The 24,599-nt window shown below is 42.7% G+C and overlaps 1 protein-coding gene across 4 annotated transcripts in view; it reads left to right on the top strand.

The window, feature by feature from the left end:
- Positions 1–24,599, top strand: part of MDN1 (midasin AAA ATPase 1) — a 163,380-nt gene that overhangs the window by 135,269 nt on the left and 3,512 nt on the right. For 3 of the 4 annotated variants that reach the window (XM_047761094.1, XM_047761085.1, XM_047761111.1), the window contains 17 exons: positions 735–872; positions 4,350–4,491; positions 5,754–5,926; positions 7,102–7,254; positions 8,585–8,729; positions 12,404–12,726; positions 12,967–13,137; positions 14,277–14,378; positions 15,972–16,185; positions 17,331–17,504; positions 18,539–18,702; positions 19,645–19,734; positions 20,920–21,035; positions 21,632–21,806; positions 22,923–22,996; positions 23,089–23,203; positions 24,075–24,138. In XM_047761094.1, the coding sequence (XP_047617050.1) occupies positions 735–872; positions 4,350–4,491; positions 5,754–5,926; positions 7,102–7,254; positions 8,585–8,729; positions 12,404–12,726; positions 12,967–13,137; positions 14,277–14,378; positions 15,972–16,185; positions 17,331–17,504; positions 18,539–18,702; positions 19,645–19,734; positions 20,920–21,035; positions 21,632–21,806; positions 22,923–22,996; positions 23,089–23,203; positions 24,075–24,138 (2,533 nt within the window). The remainder of the gene's footprint in view (positions 1–734; positions 873–4,349; positions 4,492–5,753; positions 5,927–7,101; positions 7,255–8,584; positions 8,730–12,403; positions 12,727–12,966; positions 13,138–14,276; positions 14,379–15,971; positions 16,186–17,330; positions 17,505–18,538; positions 18,703–19,644; positions 19,735–20,919; positions 21,036–21,631; positions 21,807–22,922; positions 22,997–23,088; positions 23,204–24,074; positions 24,139–24,599) is intronic. The other variant, XM_047761100.1, reaches the window with a different exon arrangement.

The following is a 24,599-nucleotide window of genomic DNA, read 5'->3' as shown; positions in this document are numbered from 1 at the left end:
TGAAAATGAAATCTCTTACTTGTAGCAGCCTGCTTCGAGTTGCTGTACCCGCAGGGTTACCTGTCTTGTCTCTTTCCTCTCAAGCTTAATGACTGGGGAATGAGATATAGAAGGACAAAACCCCCTTGGGATTTAGACACTGAGCGGTTCCGCCCCTGCTAAATGTGATCCTAGTATATATACCTCATTCAAATTTTTGTCTTGGCAGAATGGCAAATTACCACATGCATGCCTCCACAAAGTCAAACACTCATATATTAAATGTGATATCAAGCTTTGAAACTGCATAATAACTTTTTTCTTTGTTTTAATGACTGCACCTGTGGTGTATAGAAGTTCCCAGTGCACGAGTTGAATGGGTGCTGCAGCTCTGGTCTTTGACACAGCCACAGCCACACTGGATCTGAGCTGCACCTGTGACCTACGCCACAGCTCGTGGCAACTCCAGATCCTTAACCTACTAAGAGATTGAGGCCAGGTATCAAGCCTGCATCCTCACAGAGACAGTGTCAGTCAGGTCTTTAACCTGCTGAGCCACAACAAGAGCTCCTGTAATAACTATTATCACCAAGGAAGAAAATGTCAAAAGTCTGCTATACTTTGACCGGATTTAAAATGCTTACTAAGCTAGGAAAGAACTAATCAATTATTTATGGTAGTCTTTCCTGCAGCAGACTGGAAATTCCTTTTTTTTATTGCTTTTGTACCTAACTTTCACTCTTTTTGTTTTTGAGGGATTTTGCTTGCCCAAAGAATTTATGGAAGATTCAGCAGGAGAGGGAGCTACCGAGTTCCATGACTATGAGGGCGGTGGGATTGGAGAAGGCGAGGGCATGAAGGATGTGAGTGACCAGATAGAAAATGAAGAACAGGTAAGTTTTCAAAATTTTTTTTCTATTAGGTAATGGTTCTCAAACTATAATCTAGGCACCTTAAGAATACCGGAGCTTGGGGAGCAGCTATAAATGAAACGCTTAAAGACCACAGAAAGGAACTTTGCAGCCCAGTTATTTGTTGCAGCTATAATTTGGAAGGGAAATGACATAAAATTTTTTAATTTTAAATGGGAAGGTTTGGAGTTCCCGTGGTGGCGCAGTGGTTAACGAATCCGACTAGGAACCATGAGGTTGCGGGTTCGATCCCTGTCCTTGCTCAGTGGGTTAAGGATCCGGTGTTACCGTGAGCTGTGGTGTAGGTTGCAGACGCGGCTCGGATCCCACGTTGCTGTGGCTCTGGCGTAGGCCAGTGGCTACAGCTCCAATTAGACCCCTAGCCAGGAAACCTCCATATGCCGTGAGAGTGGTCCAAAGAAATAGCAAAAAAGACAAAAAAAAAAGAAAGAAAAAAAATAAATGGGAAGGTTTTTGCTGATCATTTTCTAGGCTGCATTTTTGGTAATAGTTCATTTAAAGTTAAAAGTGTAGCTATTTTAAGTGTTAACTGCATTAAATAATGATGCTACTGTTTGCTGTTAATAGGTTTTATTGTTGTATGTCTTTAAGACGTTGAAATTTTAAGCTCTGTGCCCTTGTGTTTTTTTTTTGTTTTTTGGTTTTTTTTTTTAAACATTACTGCTTCTCAAACCCACAGCATATGGAAGTTCCCAGGCTAGGGGTCTAATCGGAGCTGCAGCTGCCAGCCTATAGCACAGCCATAGCAATGTGAGATCTAAGCTGAGTCTGCAGCCTATACCACAGCTCATGGCAACACCAGATCCTTTACCCTCTGAGCAGGGCCAGGGATTGAACCCACGTCCAGGGTTCAATCCCTGGCTGAGCCATGATGGGAACTCCTAAACATTACTATTTTAGTCATTTAGGTCAATCAGCTGTGACTTGAAGAAATAAAAGATAGTGGGATTTGTTTTTATTACTTACATTCTAAATTTAAAGCAATCTACAAATTTCTATTTAAGGTCTGATTATGTCTATTAAAAATAAAAGGATAAACCCATTCAAACGTCCACTCTTCCTTTGAAGGGAAAACTGGAGAGAAATAAAAAACCAAAAGGGTGATGAGTTCCTGTTGTAGCTTAAGGTGTTACCAACCCGACTAGGTTTGATCCCTGGCCTTGCTCAGTGGGTTAAGGATCTGGCATTACTGTGGCTGTGGTATAGATCACAGACGTGGCTTGGATCTGATGTTTCTGTGGCTGTGGTGTGATGTTTCTGTGGCTGTAGCTCCAGTTGGACCCCTAGCCTGGGAGCCTCCATGTGTTGCATGTTCGGCTTTAAAAAGCAAAAAACAAAAACAAAAAACAGAAACCAAAAGGGTAATGCTAGTGTTTATGTGATAAAGTTCTAGTAAACGCACACTATTGTTACTTTGGCCTTTCTGTATTTCTCAAATTTAACTTAATTAGCACACAGTACTTTAATGGGAAAAATAAAATAAAAAGTGAACCTAATACTAAAGTGCAAATCCAATGCAAAAAACAACTTTAAAAAGAAAAGCAGGAGTTCCCGTCGTGGCGCAGTGGTTAACGAATCCGACTAGGAACCATGAGGTTGTGGGTTCGGTCCCTGCCCTTGCTCAGTGGGTTAAGGATCCAGCATTGCCGTGAGCTGTGGTGTAGGTTGCAGACGCAGCTCGGATCCCGAGTTGCTGTGGCTCTGGCGTAGGCCGGTGGCTACAGCTCCAATTCAACCCCTAGCCTGGGAATCTCCATATGCCGCGGGAGCGGCCCAAGAAATAGCAACAACAACAACAACAAAAGACAAAAAAAAAAAAAAGAAAGAAAAGCAGACTTTTTTTAACTTAAGAAAGAAAAATAGTTTGTATAAACTATGATCCTTTTTTTTTTTGTTGATAAAGGTCTTAGGAGGCAGGTATTGATACATACTACCTATATTTATAAGTATCTGTTGATATACTTACAGATCAAAAGGTGCTGCAAAACGTCACAGTGGTGATTTCTTTGCTAGTGTTGGAGGATTCCGGTGCTAGGAGAACTTACTCTGTTTTGCTTAGAAATTTTTAAATTGAGATTTTTATTGCTTTTATATTTTATTATTATTATTTTTGCTTTATAGGGCCGCACATGGGGCATATGGAAGTTCCCAGGCTATGGGTTGAATCGGAGATGCAGCTGCAGGCCTAGCAATGCAGGATCCGAGCCTACACCACAGCTCATGGCCATGCCTGGATCTTTAACCCACTGATCCAGGCTAGAGATCGAACCTGCATCCTTATGGATACTAGTCGGGCTCATTACCACTGAGCCATGATGGGAACTCTGCTTTTATATTTTAAAAAAAGGACTTAAAAAATTCAGCCATGATGAAAGGGATAGCAATCCTAAGTCTTTTCCTCAAATATGATGTAGATTATGTAGGAATATATAGTTTAAGGAAAAGCAAAGAAAATTATAGTGACTGGGGAGGGATAAACTAGAAACTTGTGATTGACAGACACACTACCATATAGAAAATAAACAAGGGCCACTGTATAGCATAGGGATCTATATTCAATACCTTACAATAACCAGTAATAGAAAATATCTGAAAAAGAATCTTTATTCTTTTTTTTTTTAATTATCTTTTTGTTTTTTTCTAGGGCCATACCCATGGCATATGGAGGTTCCCAGGCTAGGGGTCTAATTGGAGCTGTAGCTGCAGGCCTACGCCAGAGCCCCACAGCAACACCAGATCCGAGCTGCGTCTGCGACCTATACCACAGCTCACAGCAACGCTGGACCCTTAACCCACTGAGCAAGGCCAGGGATCAAACCCACCACCTCATGGTTCCTAGTAGGATTCATTAACCACTGAGCCATGACGGGAACTCCAAGAATCTTTATTCTTTTTCAGATTCTTTTATAGGTTATTATATATATACACATATACATGTATGTGTAACTGAATCACCTTGCTGTATACCTGAAAGTAACACAATGTTGTAAATCAACCTACTTCAACAAAAAAATAAAAAAAGGCATGGGGGGAGAAGTACTCCACTGTGAGTGTGATGTCTATGAGAGAGCAAAGTGACAAATATTAAATTTATGGGCAATATAATAAGACTGGTGAATTTTTTTGTCCTATAGAGAATGTACAGTCTTTTAAAAATATATGTTTAGATTAAAAATAAAACAATTCACGTGAAGAAAACCTGAACAGAATTCTATATTCTCTAACAACATAGTGCAGTGAAACTAGAAATTAACTACGGAAATGTTAAAGCAAGTCACAAATTATGTGTCTTTTCTCAGTTGATTCTTTCTTCTCTTTCCAGAGATAATTTTATACTGTTAACCTTGGCACTAATATATTTGTACTCTCTTTAAAGCTGAATAAACATTAGTAACTTGGAATGTTCATTTATGTTTTCTGTAATGCTTTTTGATCTAGGCAGAAGATACATTTCAGAAGGGTCAAGAAAAGGATAAAGAAGATCCTGACTCAAAACCAGACATTAAGGGCGAGGACAATGCCATTGAGATGTCAGAAGACTTTGATGGGAAAATGCATGATGGAGAGCTTGAGGAACAAGGTTTGAGATTGTTCTTCATTCTTATTTTTCCAAAATATTTTATCCAGGAAATTACACATTCCCAATAAGGAGCCTGTCTTACTCTTTCTTTGGAGCAAGTTGGTTACTCTGCGTAACTGCAGGTAAAAACATCAGCATATACATGTGCCTTCACCACCTGCACCAAGTCCAGAGTCTCTAATCCATTTTGGAGATAAATAGAAATACTGCTGAATGTTCTGGCCGCCTCATGTGCTTGATGCCTTGACCAGGTCGTGCCAGTCAGGGAAATCCAGAAGAGAAGGAGATAATCTCTCACAGAGCTGGGTTCTCAGCTCATTACATTGTTCTAAAGAGTTTCTTAAAAATAATTTTTTTTGCTAATTACAAAATTTGACATTTGTTGTAGATGATTTAGAACAGAGATGCAGAAACGAAATAGACACCTTTTTAGACCTACCGCACAAATCACTGAATCAGTTTTGGGTTATTTTTGTTTATTGCGTGTGTGCGCGCACGCACACACACACACACACACACACACACACACACACACACACACACCACAAACCGTGCCAATGTCTACTTTTTTCATTTAACCTACGAACATTCCATGTCATTCAAAATTGAGAATATAATCTCTTATAGCACATTATCATCTATCATATTTGTATGATAATTCAACTATTGCCCTAAATTTCTGTCCAAAGCATAATTGGAAATGTACTGTCTTATACTAAGAGATTATCTTGCAGAAATCATAAGTGACTTCAGAGTAGACGAGTGCATGCCTAAGAAAGGGTTTAACCTTTGTCAAAACAGAGCTTGAGCAAAAACAAAGGCAACAAATTTCTGATTAACTGAGCTAGACACATGATTTGAGATGTGGGGTAATTCCTTGATGTTATGTTGGAATTGGGGAAGGAACCTTGGAAATCTCATAGTCCAGCTTATCATTTCCCAGGTAAGAAACCAAAACCCAGTGAGGCTGCTGAGTTTTGGTTTGGACATTCTCCCAGCACCAGAATTAGACACCCTGACAGCTGTTCCACCACCCTTCTTAGAATCTCTTAACACATCCCAGGCCTCCTTGTTCTCCAAACAGTCTGCAAAACACAATAGGACTACTTTAGGAGATCTAAAAGCATCTGCTTGTAGGGTATTCTGTGAAAATAGGGAGTAAATTCTAGTAAGACCCTTGCCAGGTCCTTGCCTCTCCTAGATTCATAGGAACAGATCAGTTTGGGAGTGTGTTGAACTAAGCTCAGTGCCCTCCCTTTCAGAAGAAGATGATGAGAAATCAGACAGTGAGGACAGAGACCTGGATAAACAGATGGGCGATCTGAATGGTGAGGAAGCTGACAAACTAGATGAGAGGCTTTGGGGTGATGACGACGATGAGGAAGATGAGGAAGAGGACAGTACAATTGAAGAAACAGGACCAGGAATGGATGAGGTAATTAAAAGATTCCCCCATCATGTAGTCCCCAGGTTGAGAGGAGGTACTGTTCTTACCAACTACACTCACTGTCATTTACTGCTCTTCCTTTCCTCACTGGGTTTTTCTTCCCTTTCTTCCATCTCTGTTTTTCCTTTTTGTCTTTTCTGTCCAGGTTATTGCTTGTGTTTAGGGCCAAAAGAGTAGCCTGACTTGAGCCACCCCATGTGTTAAGAAGGAGGGAAGTTAGAGGACTCAGTGTAGGTGCTCTGATTCTGCTGCTGGCCACAGAATCCCACACCTACCCCCAGCTAGCCTGGGGGACCCCCCAGGGCTGGATGTGACACCACACAGCACAGCTCGACCCACCCACAGTCACATACCTGCTCTTACTGCTTCTGTCTGGACAGACCCTCATGTTCCCTCCAAGACATACACGCCCTGTCAGCTGGATGTTTCCAACTGGATTGGCCCAACAGGCAGAAATCACACATGTCTAAGAGCTGTGTTGGGTAGTTAACCTGTGTGTGAAAACGGGTTTTTTAATTATTATTATTATTTTTTTTTAATGATTTTTAGTTTTTCCATTATAGCTGGTTTATAGTGTTCTGTCAATTTTCTACTGTACAGCAAGGTGACCCAGTCACACATACCTGTATACATTCTTTTTTTCTCACATTATCATGCTTCATTGTAAGTGACTAGATATAGTTTCCAGTGCTATAGAGCAGGATCTCATTGCTTATCCATTCCAAAGGCAATAGCTTGGATCTGTTAACACCAGATTCCCAGCCTCTCCCACTCCCTCCCCCTCTGCAACCACAAGTCTGTACTCCAAGTCCATGAGTTTCTTTTCTGTGGGAAGATTCATTTGTGTCATATATTAGATTCCAGATATAAGTGATATCATGTGGTATTAGTCTTTCTAACTTACTTAGTATGTTTGTCTCTAGTTCCATCCATGTTGCTGCAAATGGCATTACTTTGTTCTTTTTTATGACTGAGTAGTATTCCACTGTGTATATATACCACACCTTCTTAATCCAATCATCTGTGTTGATGGACATTTAGGTTGTTTTCATGTCTTGGCTATTGTGAATAGTGCTTCAGTGAACATGTGGGTGCATGTGTCTAAAAACAGGTTTTTAGATTGAGAGTGCTGATTTTGTGTTTTTTCTTCCTTTGATATTTAGGAAGATTCTGAACTTGTTGCTAAAGACGACAACTTAGATGCTGGGAAGTCAGACAGAGATAAAAACCAGAAAGATAAGAAAGAAGAAAAGGAAGAAGCAGAAGCTGATGATGAGGGACAAGGCCAAGACGAAATCAATGAACAAATAGATGAGGTAATGAGGATTCAAAAATGAGGATTGGAAACTAATCTGCTCTCCTGACTCAAGACCAGGGCCACTGCAAGGCTCCTGGGGTGTCTCCAGACATTTCCCCCTACTTATCATTTGTTCCTATTGCCTCGTGAAGAAGTGTGTAACAGAGCCTCTTACTAGACGTAAAATACCTAACTATTGGGTACTGATGAGGTGGTCTTCATGCTGTTTGAACTCATGCTATAGCTCGTAGCTAAAACCTGTGTCCTTTTGTGTATTTCTTCCCATAAACTTCAGGGTCTTCTTCGAGACTGAGTAACACAGTACCTTGTATCAGTGGAGAGTATGCACAGAAAATGAAATTTGAAATTCCAACCTGAAAATTCTAAAAACATTAGTAAAATTCTAATGTGTGCTGGTAATTTTAGGAAAGAGACGTTGTATTCTCAGTGTAACACTTGGCCCTTGAACAATGTGGGTGTTAGGGACACTGACCACCAGAGATCAAACCTATTTCCTGTACTAGTCGGATTCGTTACCACTGAGCCATGATAGGAACTTCTAAATATTACTACTTTTAGTCATTTAGATCAATCAACTGTGACTTGAAGAAATAAAAGATAATGGGATTTCTTTTTATCACTTATATTCTAAATTAGCGCAATCTATAAATTTCTATTTAAGGTATGATTATACCTATTAAAAATAAAAGGATGAACCACTTCAAACCTTCACTCTTCCTTTGAAGGGAAAACAAGAAAGAAAGAAAAAGCCAAAAGGGTAGTGAGTTCCTGTTGTGGCTCAGTGGCTTACGAACCCAGCTAGGATCCATGAGGATGCAGGTTCGATCCCTGGCCTCACTCAGTGGGTTAAGGATTTGGCATTACTATGAGTCATGGCATAGGTTGCAGACATGGCTTGGATATGGCATTGCTGTGGTGTAGGCCAGTGGCCACAGCTCCGATTCGACACCCCTAGACTGTTAACTTCCCTTTGCTGTGGACATGGCCCTAAAAAGACAAAAAAAATAAAGTAAAATTAACCCAAAACCAAAAGGTCAATGCTAGTGTTTATGTGGTAGAGTTCGAATAAACACACATACACACACACACTATTGTTAGTTTGGCCTCTCTGTATTTCTCAAATTTACAGTTGGCTCTCTGCATCCCCAGGTCCACCAGCCATGGATCCATATGGTATTGTGGCACATATTTGTTGAAAAAAAAGCATATTTAAGTGCCCCTGAGTAGTTCAAATTTGTGCTGTTCAAGGGTCAACTGTGGTTAGAGCTAATTATATGTGATTGCTGCTTTAAACATTTGTTTTTTCCTATTCTTTCCATTATCCAAAGAGAGAATATGATGAGAATGAGGTGGATCCTTACCATGGCAATCAGGAAAAGCTGCCCGAACCTGAAGCCTTGGACCTTCCAGATGACTTGAACCTAGACAGTGAAGACAAGAACAATGATGAAGACACAGACCATGAAGAAGAAGGTGTGTCTTTCAAAACCTAAGGAGCCCAGCAAAAGTCATTGAAAATGAGCAGTAACTGACTTCTTTTCAGGCCAGGTCATCATCACATCTGGTTAGCCCAATTCCACTTGGAGAAAATGGTTCGCTTTTCTTCTGCCATGTTTCTCCATACAGATTGTAAGCCAGCAGGTCTTTGTTGCTTGAGTCATCCCGTCCTGTGTTTCAGTGTTGCTGTGCCCGCGTGGTGCTGTCACCCACAGCTCCACCTCCCCACAGCAGCACACTGTGCCCTGTCTCGTGGGTTGTTGTAAACACTGCAGTCCGGGTGCAGCCAGGCCTCTCGTGGAGCCCAGTTGTGGCTTTCCTGGCAATTACTGATTGTTGTGCTTATGTGTGTTCAGTCTGAAGTAGATAATCATGATAGGGAGTGAAATTGAATAATCCCACGAGAAATCATATGGCAGATGACCGTCATCTAGTGCCTTTATCACCCACCGTTCAGCCCGAGTGGGACTCCCTTAGGGGGTGCTATCTCGCACTGGGAGCTGGTATGTAGTGCCCTGTCATGGTGGGTGACCAGACAGACAGGTGGCACCAGTCTCACTCTGTTGTTGCTGCTGCTCCTGCTTTTTTTTTTTTTTTTTCTTCTTCCAGTTAATGAAGTATAGCTGATTTACAGCGTTGTGTTAACTTCTTTCTTTTTTTTTTGTCTTGTTGTTGTTGTTGTTGTTGCTATTTCTTGGGCCGCTCCCGCGGCATATGGAGGTTCCCAGGCTAGGGGTTGAATCGGAGGTGTAGCCACCAGCCTACGCCAGAGCCACAGCAACGCAGGATCCGAGCCGCGTCTGCAACCTACACCACAGCTCACGGCAACGCCGGATCGTTAACCCACTGAGCAAGGGCAGGGACCGAACCCGCAACCTCATGGTTCCTAGTCGGATTCGTTAACTACTGTGCCACGACGGGAACTCCTGTGTTAACTTCTGTTGGACAGCAGAGTGATTCAGTTATATATATACACACATTCTTTTTTATATTAATTTCCATTATGATTTATCCATGGTTATTGAATATAATTCTCTGTGCTGTACAGTAGGACCTTGTTGTTTATCCATCCTGTATATTTATTTGGCCAAGCCCACGGCATGTGGGAGTTCCCGGGCCAGGGACACACTCATGTCACAACAGTGACCAGAGCCACGGTAGTGACAACCCCAGGTCCTTAACCTGTTGAGCCACCCACCTTATATTTAATAGTTTGCATCTACCAGCCCCAAACTCCCAGTCCATCCTTTCCCTACCCTCTACCCCCTTGTGAACCACAAGTCTGTTCTTAATATGTGAGCCTGTTTGTTTTGTAGGTGAGTTCATTTGTGCCATGTTTTAGATTCCACATATAAGTGATATCATATTTGTCTTTCTCTTTGCAACTTCACTTAGTATGATCATCTCTAGTTCCATCCATGTTGCTTCAAATGGCATTATATTGTTCTTTTTTTATTTTTTAATTAAAAAAAAAAAAATTTTTTTTTTTTTTGGTCTTTTTGCCATTTTTCTTGGGCTGCTCCTGCAGCATATGGAGGTTCCCAGGCTAGGGGTCCAGTCGGAGCTATAGCCGCCCGCCTATGCCAGAGCCACAGCAACATGGGATCCGAGCCGAGTCTGTGACCTACACCACAACTCACGGCAACGCTGGATTCTTAACCCACTGAGCAAGGGCAGGGATCGAACCTGCAACCTCATGGTTCCTAGTCGGATTCTTTAACCATTGCGCCATGATGGGAACTCCTATTGTTCTTTTTTTAAAGCCAAGTAGTATTCCACTGTGTATATGTACCATGTCTTCCTTATCCACTCATCTATCGATGGACAGATGTCCAAATTTTGCCTTTTGTGACTAATGGCACTATAAACGTAGGTGCATTCATTCTGCTTCTTAATGAATCAGATGTGCTTAGAAAGCTATTAAAAACAACATATTGGGATTAAAAACACCAAGTTATAAAAGAATAAATGAGGTACCATTAAAAAAAATTTGATATAAGAAACAGTACTTTATAATGCTTATGGCTACATCAAATTATGAAAACACAGAAAGGAATAAAACAGACTAACTTTAGGTTATAACCTCTGAGGAAGGAAGAAAAGTAAAGGCATCCGGAATCTTAAAAACAAGTAACAGAAATTTGATGCCCTTGTGGCAAAATGTTAACGCCTATTAAATCTAGGAGGTGAGTATATGGCTCTCAGAAATTTAAAATGCATTTCTCACGTTTAAGGTATTTGGTAGTTAAAAATAAACTTGTGAACTTAGTATTTAACGAGACCATCTGGTTAGGGGTTTGATACAGGCTTTTCCTCATGCGTAGAACATTCTTTGCTCTATGAATCTCTAGCTTTTAAACATGGTATAAGCTGTTGCTTCTGAGAGTATTTCATTACCTTATTATTTTGGAATCTGACTTCAACCTTAAATTCAACAGACCAAGCAAGCATAAAATTAAGAAAATTAAAATCCCCTTAGATTTTAACAAGCCATTTGCCCTAGAAAAAAATAGCTAGGCTAATTTATTTATTGTCATTTTTTTGGCCACCTTACGGCATATGGAAATTCTTTTTTTTTTTTTTTTCTTTTCTTTTCTAGGGCCACACTTGCGGCATATGGAGGTTCCCAAGCTAGGGGTCTAATCGGAGCTACAGCCCCTGGCTTACACCAGAGCCACAGCAACGCGGGATCTGAGCCATGTCTGCAACCTACACCACAGCTCATGGCAACAGCGGATCCTTAACCCACTGAGTGAGGCCAGGGATCAAACCCATGACCTCATGGTTCCTAGTTGGATTCGTTAACCACTGAGCCACGACAGGAACTCCACATACGGAAATTCTGAAGCTAGGAATCAGATTGGTGCCACAGTTGTGACCTGGGCCGCAAAGCTTTATCTTTAACCCACTGAGTGAAGCCAGGGATGGAACCTGCATCCTGGTGCTGCAGAGATGTTGCTGAACTTGTTGCACCAAAGTGGGACTTGCTCAAGGCTCATTTTAAACTGTTGTGTATATATAAAGTAAGAAGCAGGTTTTGGCCTTTTTTAGGGCCATACTCTCAGCATATGGAAGACCCCAGGCTAGGGGTCAAATTGGAACTGTAGCTGACAACCTACACCACTGAGTGAGGCCAGGGATCGAACCCACATTCTCATAGATACTAGTCGGATTCGTTTCTGCTGTGCCACAATGGGAGCTCCATTTTTTTTTTCTAAAATATTTCTCTCATGGTGGTGGCTTTAGGATTTTTCAGTGGGTCACTTATTCTTTAATGAACTGCACCATCCAAACAGTTGTATATAACATGTAAGTACAATTTAGATCAGATGTAGGTGGAATTTTCCTGTGAAGGGTCAGATACTAAACAGATCAGTCTTTGCAGGCCATAAGCTGCGACAGAGGTCACAGATACACTGTTCTGCTCTTGTGGTGTGAAAGCAGCCATAGGCAATGCAGAATGGATATGGTTGTGTTCTAGTAAAACTGCAGAAATACATGGATGGACAGATTTGGCCCAAGGGTCATGGTTTGCCAACCCCTGGTTTGAGAATAATGATAAAATACTTGTGTAACTACATGCCATCTTAAGAAATCACATTGTTTGTTTTTTAAATTGTGCATTTTTTTTTTTTTTTAAATCTGTCCAGAAGAGAATCCTTTGGAAATTAAAGAAGAACCAGTGCATACTGAAGAAGCTGGTCATGAAGCTGAGGAAATAAACAAAGAGACTGAGGCTGACCAGAATGAAGGTCAGGGTCAGCAGGAGCCTGAGCAAGGCTCCAGTGAAGCTGACCAGGGGGAGGGAGAGGGAGAGGAAGAGATGGACACAGGAGCTGATGACCAAGACAAGGATGCTGGCCAGCATCCTGAAGAGAACCCAGAGGAGGAGCAACAGTCATCAGAGGACAAGGACGCCAGTGAGGAAAGTACAGAGGGCAATGTCCCTGTTGACCAAGGCCTCCGGCCTCAGGTATTGTGGTGTGTCTGACTTGTCTTTTATTAAAAATAATAATAATGAGAAGAAATTCCTTATTCCCACTGGAATCTCTCTTGGGATACTTTTTCATAAGCCAGTGGTGCTGCTCATCAGCTGTAAGTTTTTGCTTAAGACCCACTCTGGCTGCTCCTCTCCCCAGGGTGGCTTGCTGCATGGCCCCCACCTCTTGTTCTTCCCCCAGAGCATTGAGTGCTGTGTTTGCGTTCCCTGCAGGAGCAGGAAAAAGAGGAAGAAGGGGAGAACCTGGACATGGAGGAGCAGGTGCCAGAGGCTACGGAGAGGAAAGAGCACGACTCCTGCGGGCAGACGGGCTTGGAAAGTGTGCAGAGCACACAGGCTGTGGAACTGGCCGGGGCCGCACCTGAGACGGAGCAGGGGAAGGAGGTGAGGGGCCCTGGCTGCCTCTTAGGAGGCTCCCTTCTCCCTGTCTGAAAGCATGTCTGTTTAGCAGTAGTTGGTTTATGTGTGATTTTTTTTTTTTGGTTGTTGACATTTAAAATATCTCCCATTCTTTGAGGAAATAGTTATACACCTATTTTCACAGGTTTGCCTTGCAGAACAAACCCCAGAATACTTGTAACACACTGTATTTAAGAAATTTACTTACTGTGAAAAAATTATTAGAGTGTAGTTCTGTGTTTGAGTCAGATTCATGTTACTTTCCCGAAAAACCTAAGGAAAGCAAGGTTGGATTTAGATTCATGAAGTGATGTGCGTCTAAGCGTGCTTCCCTCTTCCTTGCTGTTCACCAGGCCTCTAAACATTTTAACTCAAAAAGCGAAGCACCTCCTTGACATGGGGCGATGGGTCTGTGGCGGCCACAGGGGCGCGGGCGTGCCTGGGAGGAGCACTGGACTTTGGAAGGGCTGCTGCTCAGTGGTCACTCTGGACAACTCCCTTGGCCCCCCTGAGTCCCCCTTTTCTCTGCAATCATGACAGCGGTTTATTCTGTCATAGCCCCTCCACCCATTCCTGAGCACCTGTAGGTGCTGAGCATTTCATTACCTCAGCAAGTCCTCGTGGTGGCCATATAAGAGAGACTGTATTGTCCTTGGTGTTCTCCACTTTACATTGAAATTAAATAAGCCGCAGTACTTCTCAGGGGCACACAGCTGGTTGGTGATGAAGCCTGGTTTCTAACTGAGTCTGCCCTGCCTTTAGAGTAAGCCATTACCTCCTGTAGACAAGGAGCTAAGCAGCCTTGCAAAGCACAGTCACCCAAGAGGGTAACTAACAACTTGGGTCTAGAAGCTCCTGTTTCTGCCCACTAGGCCAGGCCTTAGTCGGGGTGAGTTCCAGACTGGGCGGGTGTGGTTACTGTCATCCCTCTGGGCCTGGGAGGAATTGATTCTAAGACCTACAGCAACCAAAATCCAAGGCCCTGAGGCCCTTGCATAAAGCAGTGCAGTGGGTGGGCCCTCTGTCCACGGGTTGGCAGGCTGACCACACAGGACCATGAAAGGAGAAGAGTTATACTCATAAAGCTTCCTCCTCCCTCACGCTTCATGGCCTGGATCTCACAGGAACACGGGAGTGGAGCTGCAGATGCGAACCAGGTGGAAGGCCACGAATCCAACTTCATCGCCAGGCTGGCCTCCCAGAAAAACACCAGGAAAAACACACAGGTATTTATCACTGTTAACTAAACTTAGGTGAAGGCTGCATATGAAATGATGCTTTAAATGTAGTTTTAAAAAAAAGGGAGTTCCCTTCATGGCTCAGTGGTTAACGAACCTCACTAGCATCCATGAGGATGTGGGTTTGATCCCTGACCTCGCTCAGTGGGTTAAGGATTCAGCATTGCCATGAGCTGTGGTGTAGGTCACAGATGCGGCTTGGATCCCGTGTGGCTGTGGCTGTGGCCGGAGGTTTTAGCTCTGCTGAACCCCTAGCCTGGGAACCTCCATATGCCCTTAAAAGACCAAAAGAAAAAAAAAAAAGCCAAATTCCAACTTTTGCTGTTCCCACCCGGTGGCAGCCTGGGTGAACAGACCAGGACTGTGGGGGGGCTTTGCTATCTGGGGCTTCTTCCTTGTGTGGGGAAAAACACACACACACACACACACACACACACACGCTTCTTCCTTGTGTGGGGAAAAACACACACACACACACACGCTTCTTCCTTGTGTGGGGAAACACACACACACACACACACACACACACACACACACACACACACACCCACACACACACCCACACACACACCCACCCACCCACCCACCCACACCCTGTTATGCTCTTGTTATGGAGCCTGAGAGCCAAGTATTTTGTGTTGCTGCTTAGTATCAACAAGTCTTATTCTTTTCACTATGCATACTCTCTCTCTTTTTTTTTTTTTTTTCCCATTTTTTGGGCCACCTTGTGGCTTATGGAGCTCCCAGGCCAGGGGTTCAGTGGAGCCAAAGTCTCCTAAGCCACAGCTGTGGCAACGCTGGAACCTTAAGCCACTGTGCCTGGCCGGGGATCAAACCTGCATCCTAGCACTCCCAAGACGCCACTGATCCTGTTGCTCCAAAGCAGGAACTCCACTATGAAAACTCTTTTGTGTTTTATTTATTTATTTATAATTTTATTTTTTAGGGCCACACTTGTAGCATAGGGAAGTTCCCAGGCTAGGGGTTGAATCAGAGCTACAGCTGCCGGCCTACACCACAGCCACAGCAATGCTGGATCCTTAACCCACTGAGCAAGGCCAGGGACTGAACCTGCATTCTCATGGATACTAGTCGGGTCTGTTACCTCTGAGCCACAACAGGAACTCCTCTTTTGTGTTTTAAAATTTAGGTGTTTTTAAAATGAGGTGTCATTCATGCATGTAATACAGAATTAGTGCATAAAAACCAGTCTCCTCAAAAGACTCCATCCTGTCTCTGTCCTTGGGCTGCCCAGGGGCCTCTCCTCAGCACAGATTGGTGCTTCTTGTCCTCTCTTCTGTCAGAGGGATTTTCTGCACATGCAGCGTATATATGCTGTGCATCTGTGTGCAAATGTTTCTTTACCTCTTTGCCTTTATTTCTGATATAGAAATATGTCATAGACATTGCTCTGTATGTGTTTTTAGAGAGCTGCCTATTCTTAACAGCTGCATTGAATTCTACTCTTGTGTAGCTATACCTAATTTACTTAATCAGCCTCCTATGGTTGAACATTGGGCTATTTTTACTCTTCTGCTATTATAGACAACGATCTGATGAATTTCGTTGTATTTCCCACAGAGTTTTAAGAGGAAGCCTGGGCAGGCCGACAATGAACGCTCCATGGGTGATCACAACGAGCATGTGCATAAGAGGCTGAGGACCGTGGACACAGACAGCCACACTGAGCAGGACCCCACCCTGCCCCAGCCCCAGCCCCAGCCCCGGGTGGAGGAGGCAGAAGCCTTTGAGCACATTAAACAAGGCAGTGAGCCGTATGACGCGCAGACCTATGGTACGTAGGAAGGCTTCTTTGCCCACCGAACCCTGAGAGGGCTTAATGCCATGTGCCTGCCAGGTGCATTAGAGAGTCATCTTAGGAGGGAGGGGAAATGGCTTTTTAAAACTAGTGACCTTCTAATAAGAACTGTGCAGAAATACAATTTGTTTTTGGTGTAAAGGTATCTGGAGCCAAGGGCAGGGTTTCAGTGCTCAGGGTGTCTGGGTGTAATGTAAGCCTCTTAAGTGTCCTTGGTAACAGCCATATCCAGACCCAGAACTGATCTTAGGGATTCTGAGCCATGGCAATTTCTTCATAATCACCTTGAGGTTGCTCCCTGCAAATGGTAGGAGCTGTGAACTCCCCTAGCTGTAAAGGGGAGAAAAAAATCTCAGCAAAGGAAGGGAGCAGCCAGTCGTCACTCAGCCTCCTCTTCGAACCGTTTTGGTGACTTTTCACTGTTGCATTCCTGATATGTGAGCTGGTGTTGATAACATGTACCTATGATGATGCTACAAAATCAACTGTTCTGCTGTAGATGACTCTTCTCTCTCCCGTTCCCCACTTTTTAGATAAATGAAGCAGGACAAATGATAGCTGCCGCGCATGGAGCCTTTACTTTGTGCCCAGCACTGTTCTGAGCCATAGCTACATGGCCATGGAATTCCTCTAATAATCTTTATGAGCTGGGATATCTCGATCTTACAAATCAGCCTGCTGAGGCCAAGTTTAAGATCCAAGGTGTACAAGATCACAGTGCTGGAAACCTCACATTGGTCTTTCTGTGCCCCGTGTTATCATGCTTCTAATAACTTGGCAATGGGGCTAACTCCATTAGCTGCTCTGAGTCGTGTGCCCAGACTGTTCATTCTGGTTCGGTCTCTGGTCATAGCAGTAAAAACCCAGCTAAACATCTTACTCTGTGGTCACATGTGTAGTTACACTATATATCCTTGTAGCTTCATGGGGTAGGGCTGGTAGAAAATAGGCACTTCCCTCAGTGGGTCCCGGACAAGCCAAGTACTGTGTCCGAGGCACAGTGGCAGAACCACAGTGGCATTAGTAGAATCTTGGAACCAAGAAATGACTGAAAGCACACCCTCTCATGATGACTTTGTTCAGCGAAGACCTTTTTATGTGTGCATGCATTTTGTTGGCAGATGTGGCCAGTACAGAGCAGCAGCAGCAGTCTGCAAAGGACTCCAGCAAGGCTCAAGAGGAGGAGGCGCTAGAGGATACCTCCATGGACACGGAGGAGCAGGAGGAGCTCAGAGCAGTAGACGCAGAGCAGCTGAAGCCAGAGGAGGTCAAGGCGGGGACCACGGCACCTCCAGGTGAGGCCTGTGGTGAACACATCCCTCCCTCTTTCGCTCTCTGACTTAGAGAAGCCACTTCTCTGATACTGTGGTTTGTTTTTTCCACATCCTAACCCATGGCTTAGATATTCATTTGCCCATAAACTTCACTATATAAATTCCATTTGGGAATAGAAAGGTGAAAGAATAGTGTTACAGGACACTGTCCTTCAAGGAGACCCTTAAAAGTTCAGTTTCAGACAAGATCCCAGCAGCCTTTTTAAAATATATAGAAGAAAACAGAAAAGTATACTTACTTCCAGTTGTGACAAGAGGTATATCTTTGATTATTATTATTTTTAATTTTATGGAAGTATACAGTATTAGCATAAAATGTTTAAAGAAGAATGAGGGAAATGCATGTGAGAAAGTAACAAAACTTCTTACATACAGTCCTACTTCATAGCTGACCATATGCTATTATAAGGCAGTTTATTAATTTAAAAATGCTTTCAACATGTGAAAAAATAACTTTATCAATCGTGGTATAAATACAAAATCAGATGACAATTGCCAAATTCAAAACCTTTTCTTCTTTCTCAGGGGTCTTAGAAGTCCTGACTGCTGGCCATTTCATGTTCCTGGGAAAGGCATAGGATCAAATGCAGACTTTCTCTTTTTTACTTTATAGACTGAGGCTCATTATTCATCTTCTTTGCCTCAGCTTCCTCATCTATAAAGTGGAACTGTGATTTTATGTAGTTTTTATTTTTATCAAAGTTCTGCATGCAGAGTTTAATGGATCACAATTCTATGAGGCTTGTCAGGGTGAAACACGCTCCCCTTTTCCCCCCTCCCTAGAACAGCTGCCCTCCACATCAGTGGGGAGAGGGGGGGAAGTTAAAGGAGTGGGTGTGGCTGTCTGGAGAGGAGCACATGGAACCCACCTGTGTTAACAGGCCAGGGAGTGAGTGAGTGACGTTTGAGTGGTCATTCAGGTTTCACACAGCTGTTGAAGACTGCCTTCAGGTTGACAATGTGGTAAGTAAAATTCTGTCCTTGTATGAAAATAGGCTCTGAAGAGGTGGAGATGGAGACCCAGACTATTAAGACAGAGGAGGACCAAGACCCCAGGACAGACACATCCCACAAGGAGACAGAGAGTGAGAAACAAGAGAGAAGCCGAGATTCGACCATTCATACAGCTCATCAGTTGCTTGCGGACACAATTTTCCAAGTACTAAAACTTTCACAAATTACTGCTTTAAGTTGATAAAATGAAGTCAAAAGTTGCTTGGTCTTTAGAACTTTATATAGCATCTGGTTGTTTTGGGGTATCATAACATTATTTTTAAGAATATTGTTAGTAGGAATTCCCGCTGTGGCTCAGCGGTATTGAACCTAACTAGTATCCATGAGAATGCAGGTTCAATCCTCGGTCCCACTCAGTGGGTTAAGGATCCAGCACTGCCATGAGCTGTGGTGTAGGTCATAGATGCGGCTTAGATCCAGCATTGCTGTGGATGTGGTGTAGGCTGACAGCTGTAGCTCCGATTTGACCCCTAGCCTGAGAACTTCCATATGCTGTGGGTGTGGCCCTAAAAAGCAAAATAAATAAATAAATAGAAGAATTCTGTTGGTAGACAGTAACACAGGTAATACACTTACACACTTCTAACAGTCAATTCCAGGGTCCGTGTTGTGGTCTATATCTCAACCTGGCCATGATGATGGGTCTGGTCCTTGGGCCTCTTCTCATGTCCACCAGCCTCATGTGAGGAGCCTGCAGGACAGTTTATATTGGTTAAGAAGCAAGAATCTTTGACTTAAAGCCTGCATTTAGGAAGAGCCAATTAACTAAGATATTTTCCCTAATTGTTTGACTTGGTAGTTTAAATTAATCAAAGAATACTTTATTGATGTCTTCATGGGTATTTTGTTTCTGTTTTACTGGAATGGATTTATTAAATATTAAAATTTCCTTTATCCATCTTGTCTCTACAAAATGGGAAGCAGAAGAAGCATGGTTGTCTGGCATCTTATTGTGCCATTAAATTTGCTCAAGTTTTGCGTGTCAGGGCTGTGTATTTGGAGTTTGTGCTACAGGGAAGAAGACGACTGAAAATGAGTTGGTGATTCCAATCTAAGTCACCTCTCATCTGTGGCTTTTCCCACTTAGCCTTTCTTGAAAGATGTCAGTGAGCTAAGACAGGAGCTGGAGAGACAGCTGGAAACATGGCAGCCACATGAATCTGGAAACCCGGAAGAAGTAAGTCAGTGGTCTGTTTATAAAATGTCTTGACTTTTGTTTTTTTAAGATACGGCAGACTTATAGGTTCTTAACTCCAGTTACTTTTGTAAAAGTGATGGAGTATATCGAGAACGTAATTACAGTTCTCAAGCCTACATCTCTCCATTGCTTTCTGCCTGCTCTGCCACTAGCTCTGTAGTTTAGTTAAAACAGAAACTGATGTGTTTAATTTTTTAACTTCCATGGCATACTCTGCAATAGATGTGACAGTGGTTGAAACATGGGGCAAAAGTCTATATTGTGTTACTCTGAATAAGCCACCTGGAATTCTGTCAGCTGTTGTAATGTGGCAGTGTTGATTAATCAGAAGTTTCCTTTCTAGTGACTTTGCATCCTGATTTTACTGTATATATACATATTTGAATTTTATATCTATCATCATCATTCTCACCACATATGTGTATTGACTGCTCTGCCATAATTGGCAAAAAAAGAAATCCCAGGGAGCTTTGTACTCAGGAAATCAGCACACTGTTGAGTGTGTTGCTTGAGAGAGTTGCACTCATATGTCACTTTTGCTTTCTAAACATGACCCTGGGTGTTCCCGTTGTGGCTCAGTGGGTTAAAAGAACCCAAATAGTATCCATGAGGACATGGTTTCATTCCTGGCCTTGCTCAGTGGGTTAAGGATCTGGCAGTGCTGTGAGTTGTGGTATAGGTCACAGACATGGCTTGGATCCCGCATTGCTATGGCTGTGGCCTGAAGCTGCAGCTCCGATTCAACCCCTAGCCTGGTAAATTCCATATGCTGCAGGTGTGGTCCTTAAAAAAACAAAAACAAATGAAAGAAAAAACAGGACCCTGAGAACCCATGATTAAGTGGCTGGATCTCCTGGCACCCAAACTGCCCATCTTAGCTCCCTCTCCACGTGAAGGGTACACATGATATACTCTTTGGGGATGTGAATAGGTATTGATTTGTTGTAAACAGTACTTTACTGCCTTGTTGCATTCTTATTGGAACTGTTGAGTTGTGGTTTTGGTGGAAAAAGAGACATTTTTAACCCAGTGGACTAAATAGCTGCTTCCTTAGAGAAGCAGGTCATTTTTTACTACTTTGCTTCAGGCCTTCATCTTGCTATACTGCCCCTGGTTGGCTCTGACCTGATAAGGGTAGCTTACCTGTTGTTGCTCTTGTCACAGGAGAAGGCCGCAGCTGAGATGTGGCAGAATTACCTGGTCTTAACTGCGCCTCTTTCACAACAGTTGTGTGAACAGCTTCGTCTTATATTAGAGCCTACCCAGGCAGCCAAACTGAAGTAAGTCTTCTCCACTGGATGCTCTTGTGGGGCCCTTGAAAGATGGCAGAGTCACCTGTTCCACTGAGCTTAGCACCTAGCAGCTATAGTGCTAGTGTCCAGGTTGCTCTTCCTGCTGCCCAGGCACAGTACGGTGTTCCCTGCCTTGCTGTCATGTTGTTAGCTCTACCACAGACGTCTCCGGGGAGCTCCGTGGGAATGCAGTTTCTTTGAGTTAATTAGTATCTATAGGGACATTGGTAAGCCTTTGGGTGTATGTGCTGCTCCCCTTCACTCCCCTAGATCTTTTCAAAGATGTTGTCCAAAGGCATAGTTTTAGAACAGAAGAGAGAAACCAAAACCTAATATCGAGTGCAAACATTTTTTTCTTTTTAAAAAGTGTTTTGCATTTTCTGCAAGGACCGTATTATTATTGCTGCACATGCATACCCAGTTTTTCTGGCTGCTGATCAAGAAGATCCCGGCCCTTAATACTCTCAATTGGCAGTAACACTTCATCGCACCAGTCACTGGTTATTTGGTATCATTGGTTATAAGGCACTTTTAGTTGTGTGATTTCATCCTTAATCTTTGTCCTGTTTGGCTCATTTCCATAGAGGAGACTATCGAACTGGGAAGCGACTGAACATGCGGAAGGTCATTCCATACATCGCCAGTCAGTTTCGGAAAGACAAGATTTGGCTTCGAAGGACCAAGCCCAGTAAACGCCAGTATCAGATCTGTTTGGCTATCGATGACTCTTCCAGCATGGTAGACAACCACACCAAGCAGGTGAGGAGGGAGCAGTGGCAGCTCGATGGGCCGTCTGAATGTTATAAATGTGATCTGGCCAGAAAACACTGAAATACTCAGTAGTTTGTTCGGAGAATGTGGTACCATGTTTGAGAAGACCTACAATTTAAAAAAAGAGTTCAAAACAACAATTTTAAAATGTAGAATGTCTCAAAGATCTTACTGTTGTAGGTCTTTTGAATTGATAATGTTTCTTAGCCTTGCTGTGCTGTTACCTAGCTACAGAGTAACTCTGACAGTGTTGATTTTCCACAAAATGCAATGTACTGTATTCTTTAAGACTATGCACAATATAATATTGGAATATCTGGTTTTTTTAAAGAAGTATCTTGAAGTTCTTTAAGTCTGTGTAGACTTAATGTTTTATCAGTATTAATAAGCCTGAAGGGCCTGGGTAGAATTGTTTATGACCCACCCACCATTGTGGACATGTCTTGGCAGTGATGCTGTTACCCAGCACGAGCCAGTGAGCAAACTGACATCTATACATAGGCTTCACTGGGAAAAGTTAGTGTAACCTCTGAACGTAGGTTCAGATCTCAACTCCCCACTTGCTACCACATGACTTTAGGCAGTTTTACCGTCTGACAAATTGTAACAATACTTACCTCAGACTCAGAGTTATAATGAAGACTAAATGAAATCATGCACGTGGAGCGCTCAGTCTAGTGCATGGCACTTTATATGTTCAGTAGATGTTAGTTGCTAGATGGGTATCATCGTCTTAGTTTTAATTGATTCTAAAACTATACTGTCACTTATGCATAGATTAGAATAAATTGGTTTTCATACCGTCAAAAAACAGAGGGAAAAACCTTAAAAGTTTATGGACCAAATCTCTCAAGATCACTTTTATTGGCTGATGTCTGGAGCAGACCTTTCCTACTGGTGTAATGATGTTGGGTTTCCGTGTTTGTGGTATTCAGCCAGGGCCTAAGCTACCAAAGCCTCTGAGGTGGTTGTGAATAAGCCATATTGATGTTGTTCTCCTGTGTGCTGTACCAAAACAATAACATTTGGGGTATAAAAAAGTTTGAAAGGCGCTAGTGTAGAGGATATTCTGATTCCTTGAACTGTTCACTTTCTGTTTCACAGCTCGCCTTTGAATCTTTGGCTGTGATTGGAAATGCCCTAACTCTTCTGGAAGTGGGTCAGATTGCCGTGTGCAGGTAAGAGTGCCTTTTCGTCCCTTTGCAGAAACCAACCTTCTTTTACATGACAAAAAATAACCCCTATTTTATTTGTTTTTAACTCCATCAAGTTTTGGAGAGTCCGTAAAGCTGTTACACCCGTTCCATGAGCAGTTCAGTGATTACTCAGGGTCCCAGATTCTGCGACTCTGCAAATTCCAACAAAAGAAAACCAAGATTGCTCAGGTACGCTGATGATACCAAATAAATATCTTCTGCACAGTGATTTTCCTAGCACAGGAGAGACATAAATTTTAGAACTCCCTCCTCCCCAGTATGGTAAAATTTGCAGAACCTGAGCCTGTGTACCACTGGAGTGGAATCTTCCTTGGCATCCATTATTAAATAGGATGTGACCGCCTCTTCTCAGATTTTCAAAAATCATTTGACTTTTGCATGATTGATTTTTCTGGCTCCTTTTTTTTTGTTTTGTTTTTTATTTATTTATTTATTTATTGAAAAGTTTGGAACATTTTGGAAAAACGAAGCAACCCAAATAAATAGCCATGGTCAAGGCCAATTTCTCTCTGCCATTTAAAAGCCTAGAGAGGAAATGATGTAAAATAAAGCCAGCGACCTGCTCAGGATGGCATAAGTTCAAAACACAGCAAGGGATAATAATTCCTCCTGGTTTTTGCCCTAATTTACCCTCCTTCTTTCATGTTGCACTGGACATTTTTTGTTTTCTTGCCTTCTTATTTTGCTTAGTTATTCTCTTTTCTTGACAGAAGACAGCACTTTGGCTCATTTGGGCGGTTACTGACTTCTTGTCCCCTGGGAAGTGTTTCTTTTCCTCTGAGGGGTCATGTAGAACACTAGTGGGGAGTGTGCCAGAGACACATGTCTTGTCTGTTCTTGAGAGTGCCAGCACCCAAGGTGAATGCCAAGCAGTGCAAGGACAGTCTGTCCTTTACAGGTGGCTGGAAGGGACAGCCTGATTGCTATAGACTGAGATGGTTATCTGATAACTACTTCAGTGTGAAAAATAATTTCAGTCTCTGTGACAATGGGAAGAGAGTTTAGTTTTTTTAATCATCTATGTCTGGTTCTGGCTTAGTTTCTAGAGTCTGCAGCCAACATGTTTGCCGCTGCTCAGCAACTCTCACACAACATGAGTCCAGGTGAGCTGCATTCTTTTGTCTTTGTTAACAAAATGCTTTTCTGCTCTTTGTATTATTTGCTGGATGCTCGCTTCATCTCACTAGACCCATCACCATCTTTTGAAGTGCACACATTATAGGAAAAGACATTAACAGGACATGGCAGAAAGGTTTTAAGGATTCATGGAATTTTTTATTGAACCCATATTCTTGAGGCTTATGATCAGTGGAGAAAGGTAGACACTAACTAGTTTGTATTAGCTAGTAAATACTTATTCGATAGGTTTGAAGTTCGGTTGTGAAAGCAGGGAGCAAGGTGTATGGAATTAAATATAAAGAGTACTCTGGGAGTTCGTTAACCACTGGCTCAGTGGTTAACGAACCTGACAAGTATCCATGAGGATGGTGGTTTGATCCCTGGCCAGAGTATTCTGGAGTTCCCTGGTGAGTCACCGGGTTAAGGATCCCAGCATTGTCACTGC

The sequence above is a fragment of the Phacochoerus africanus genome, chromosome 2, assembly GCF_016906955.1.
Source record: "Phacochoerus africanus isolate WHEZ1 chromosome 2, ROS_Pafr_v1, whole genome shotgun sequence".
In the NCBI taxonomy this organism is placed as follows: domain Eukaryota; kingdom Metazoa; phylum Chordata; class Mammalia; order Artiodactyla; family Suidae; genus Phacochoerus; species Phacochoerus africanus.
Note: the sequence above shows the minus strand (reverse complement) of the source record. Positions and strands in the feature narration are given on the sequence as shown.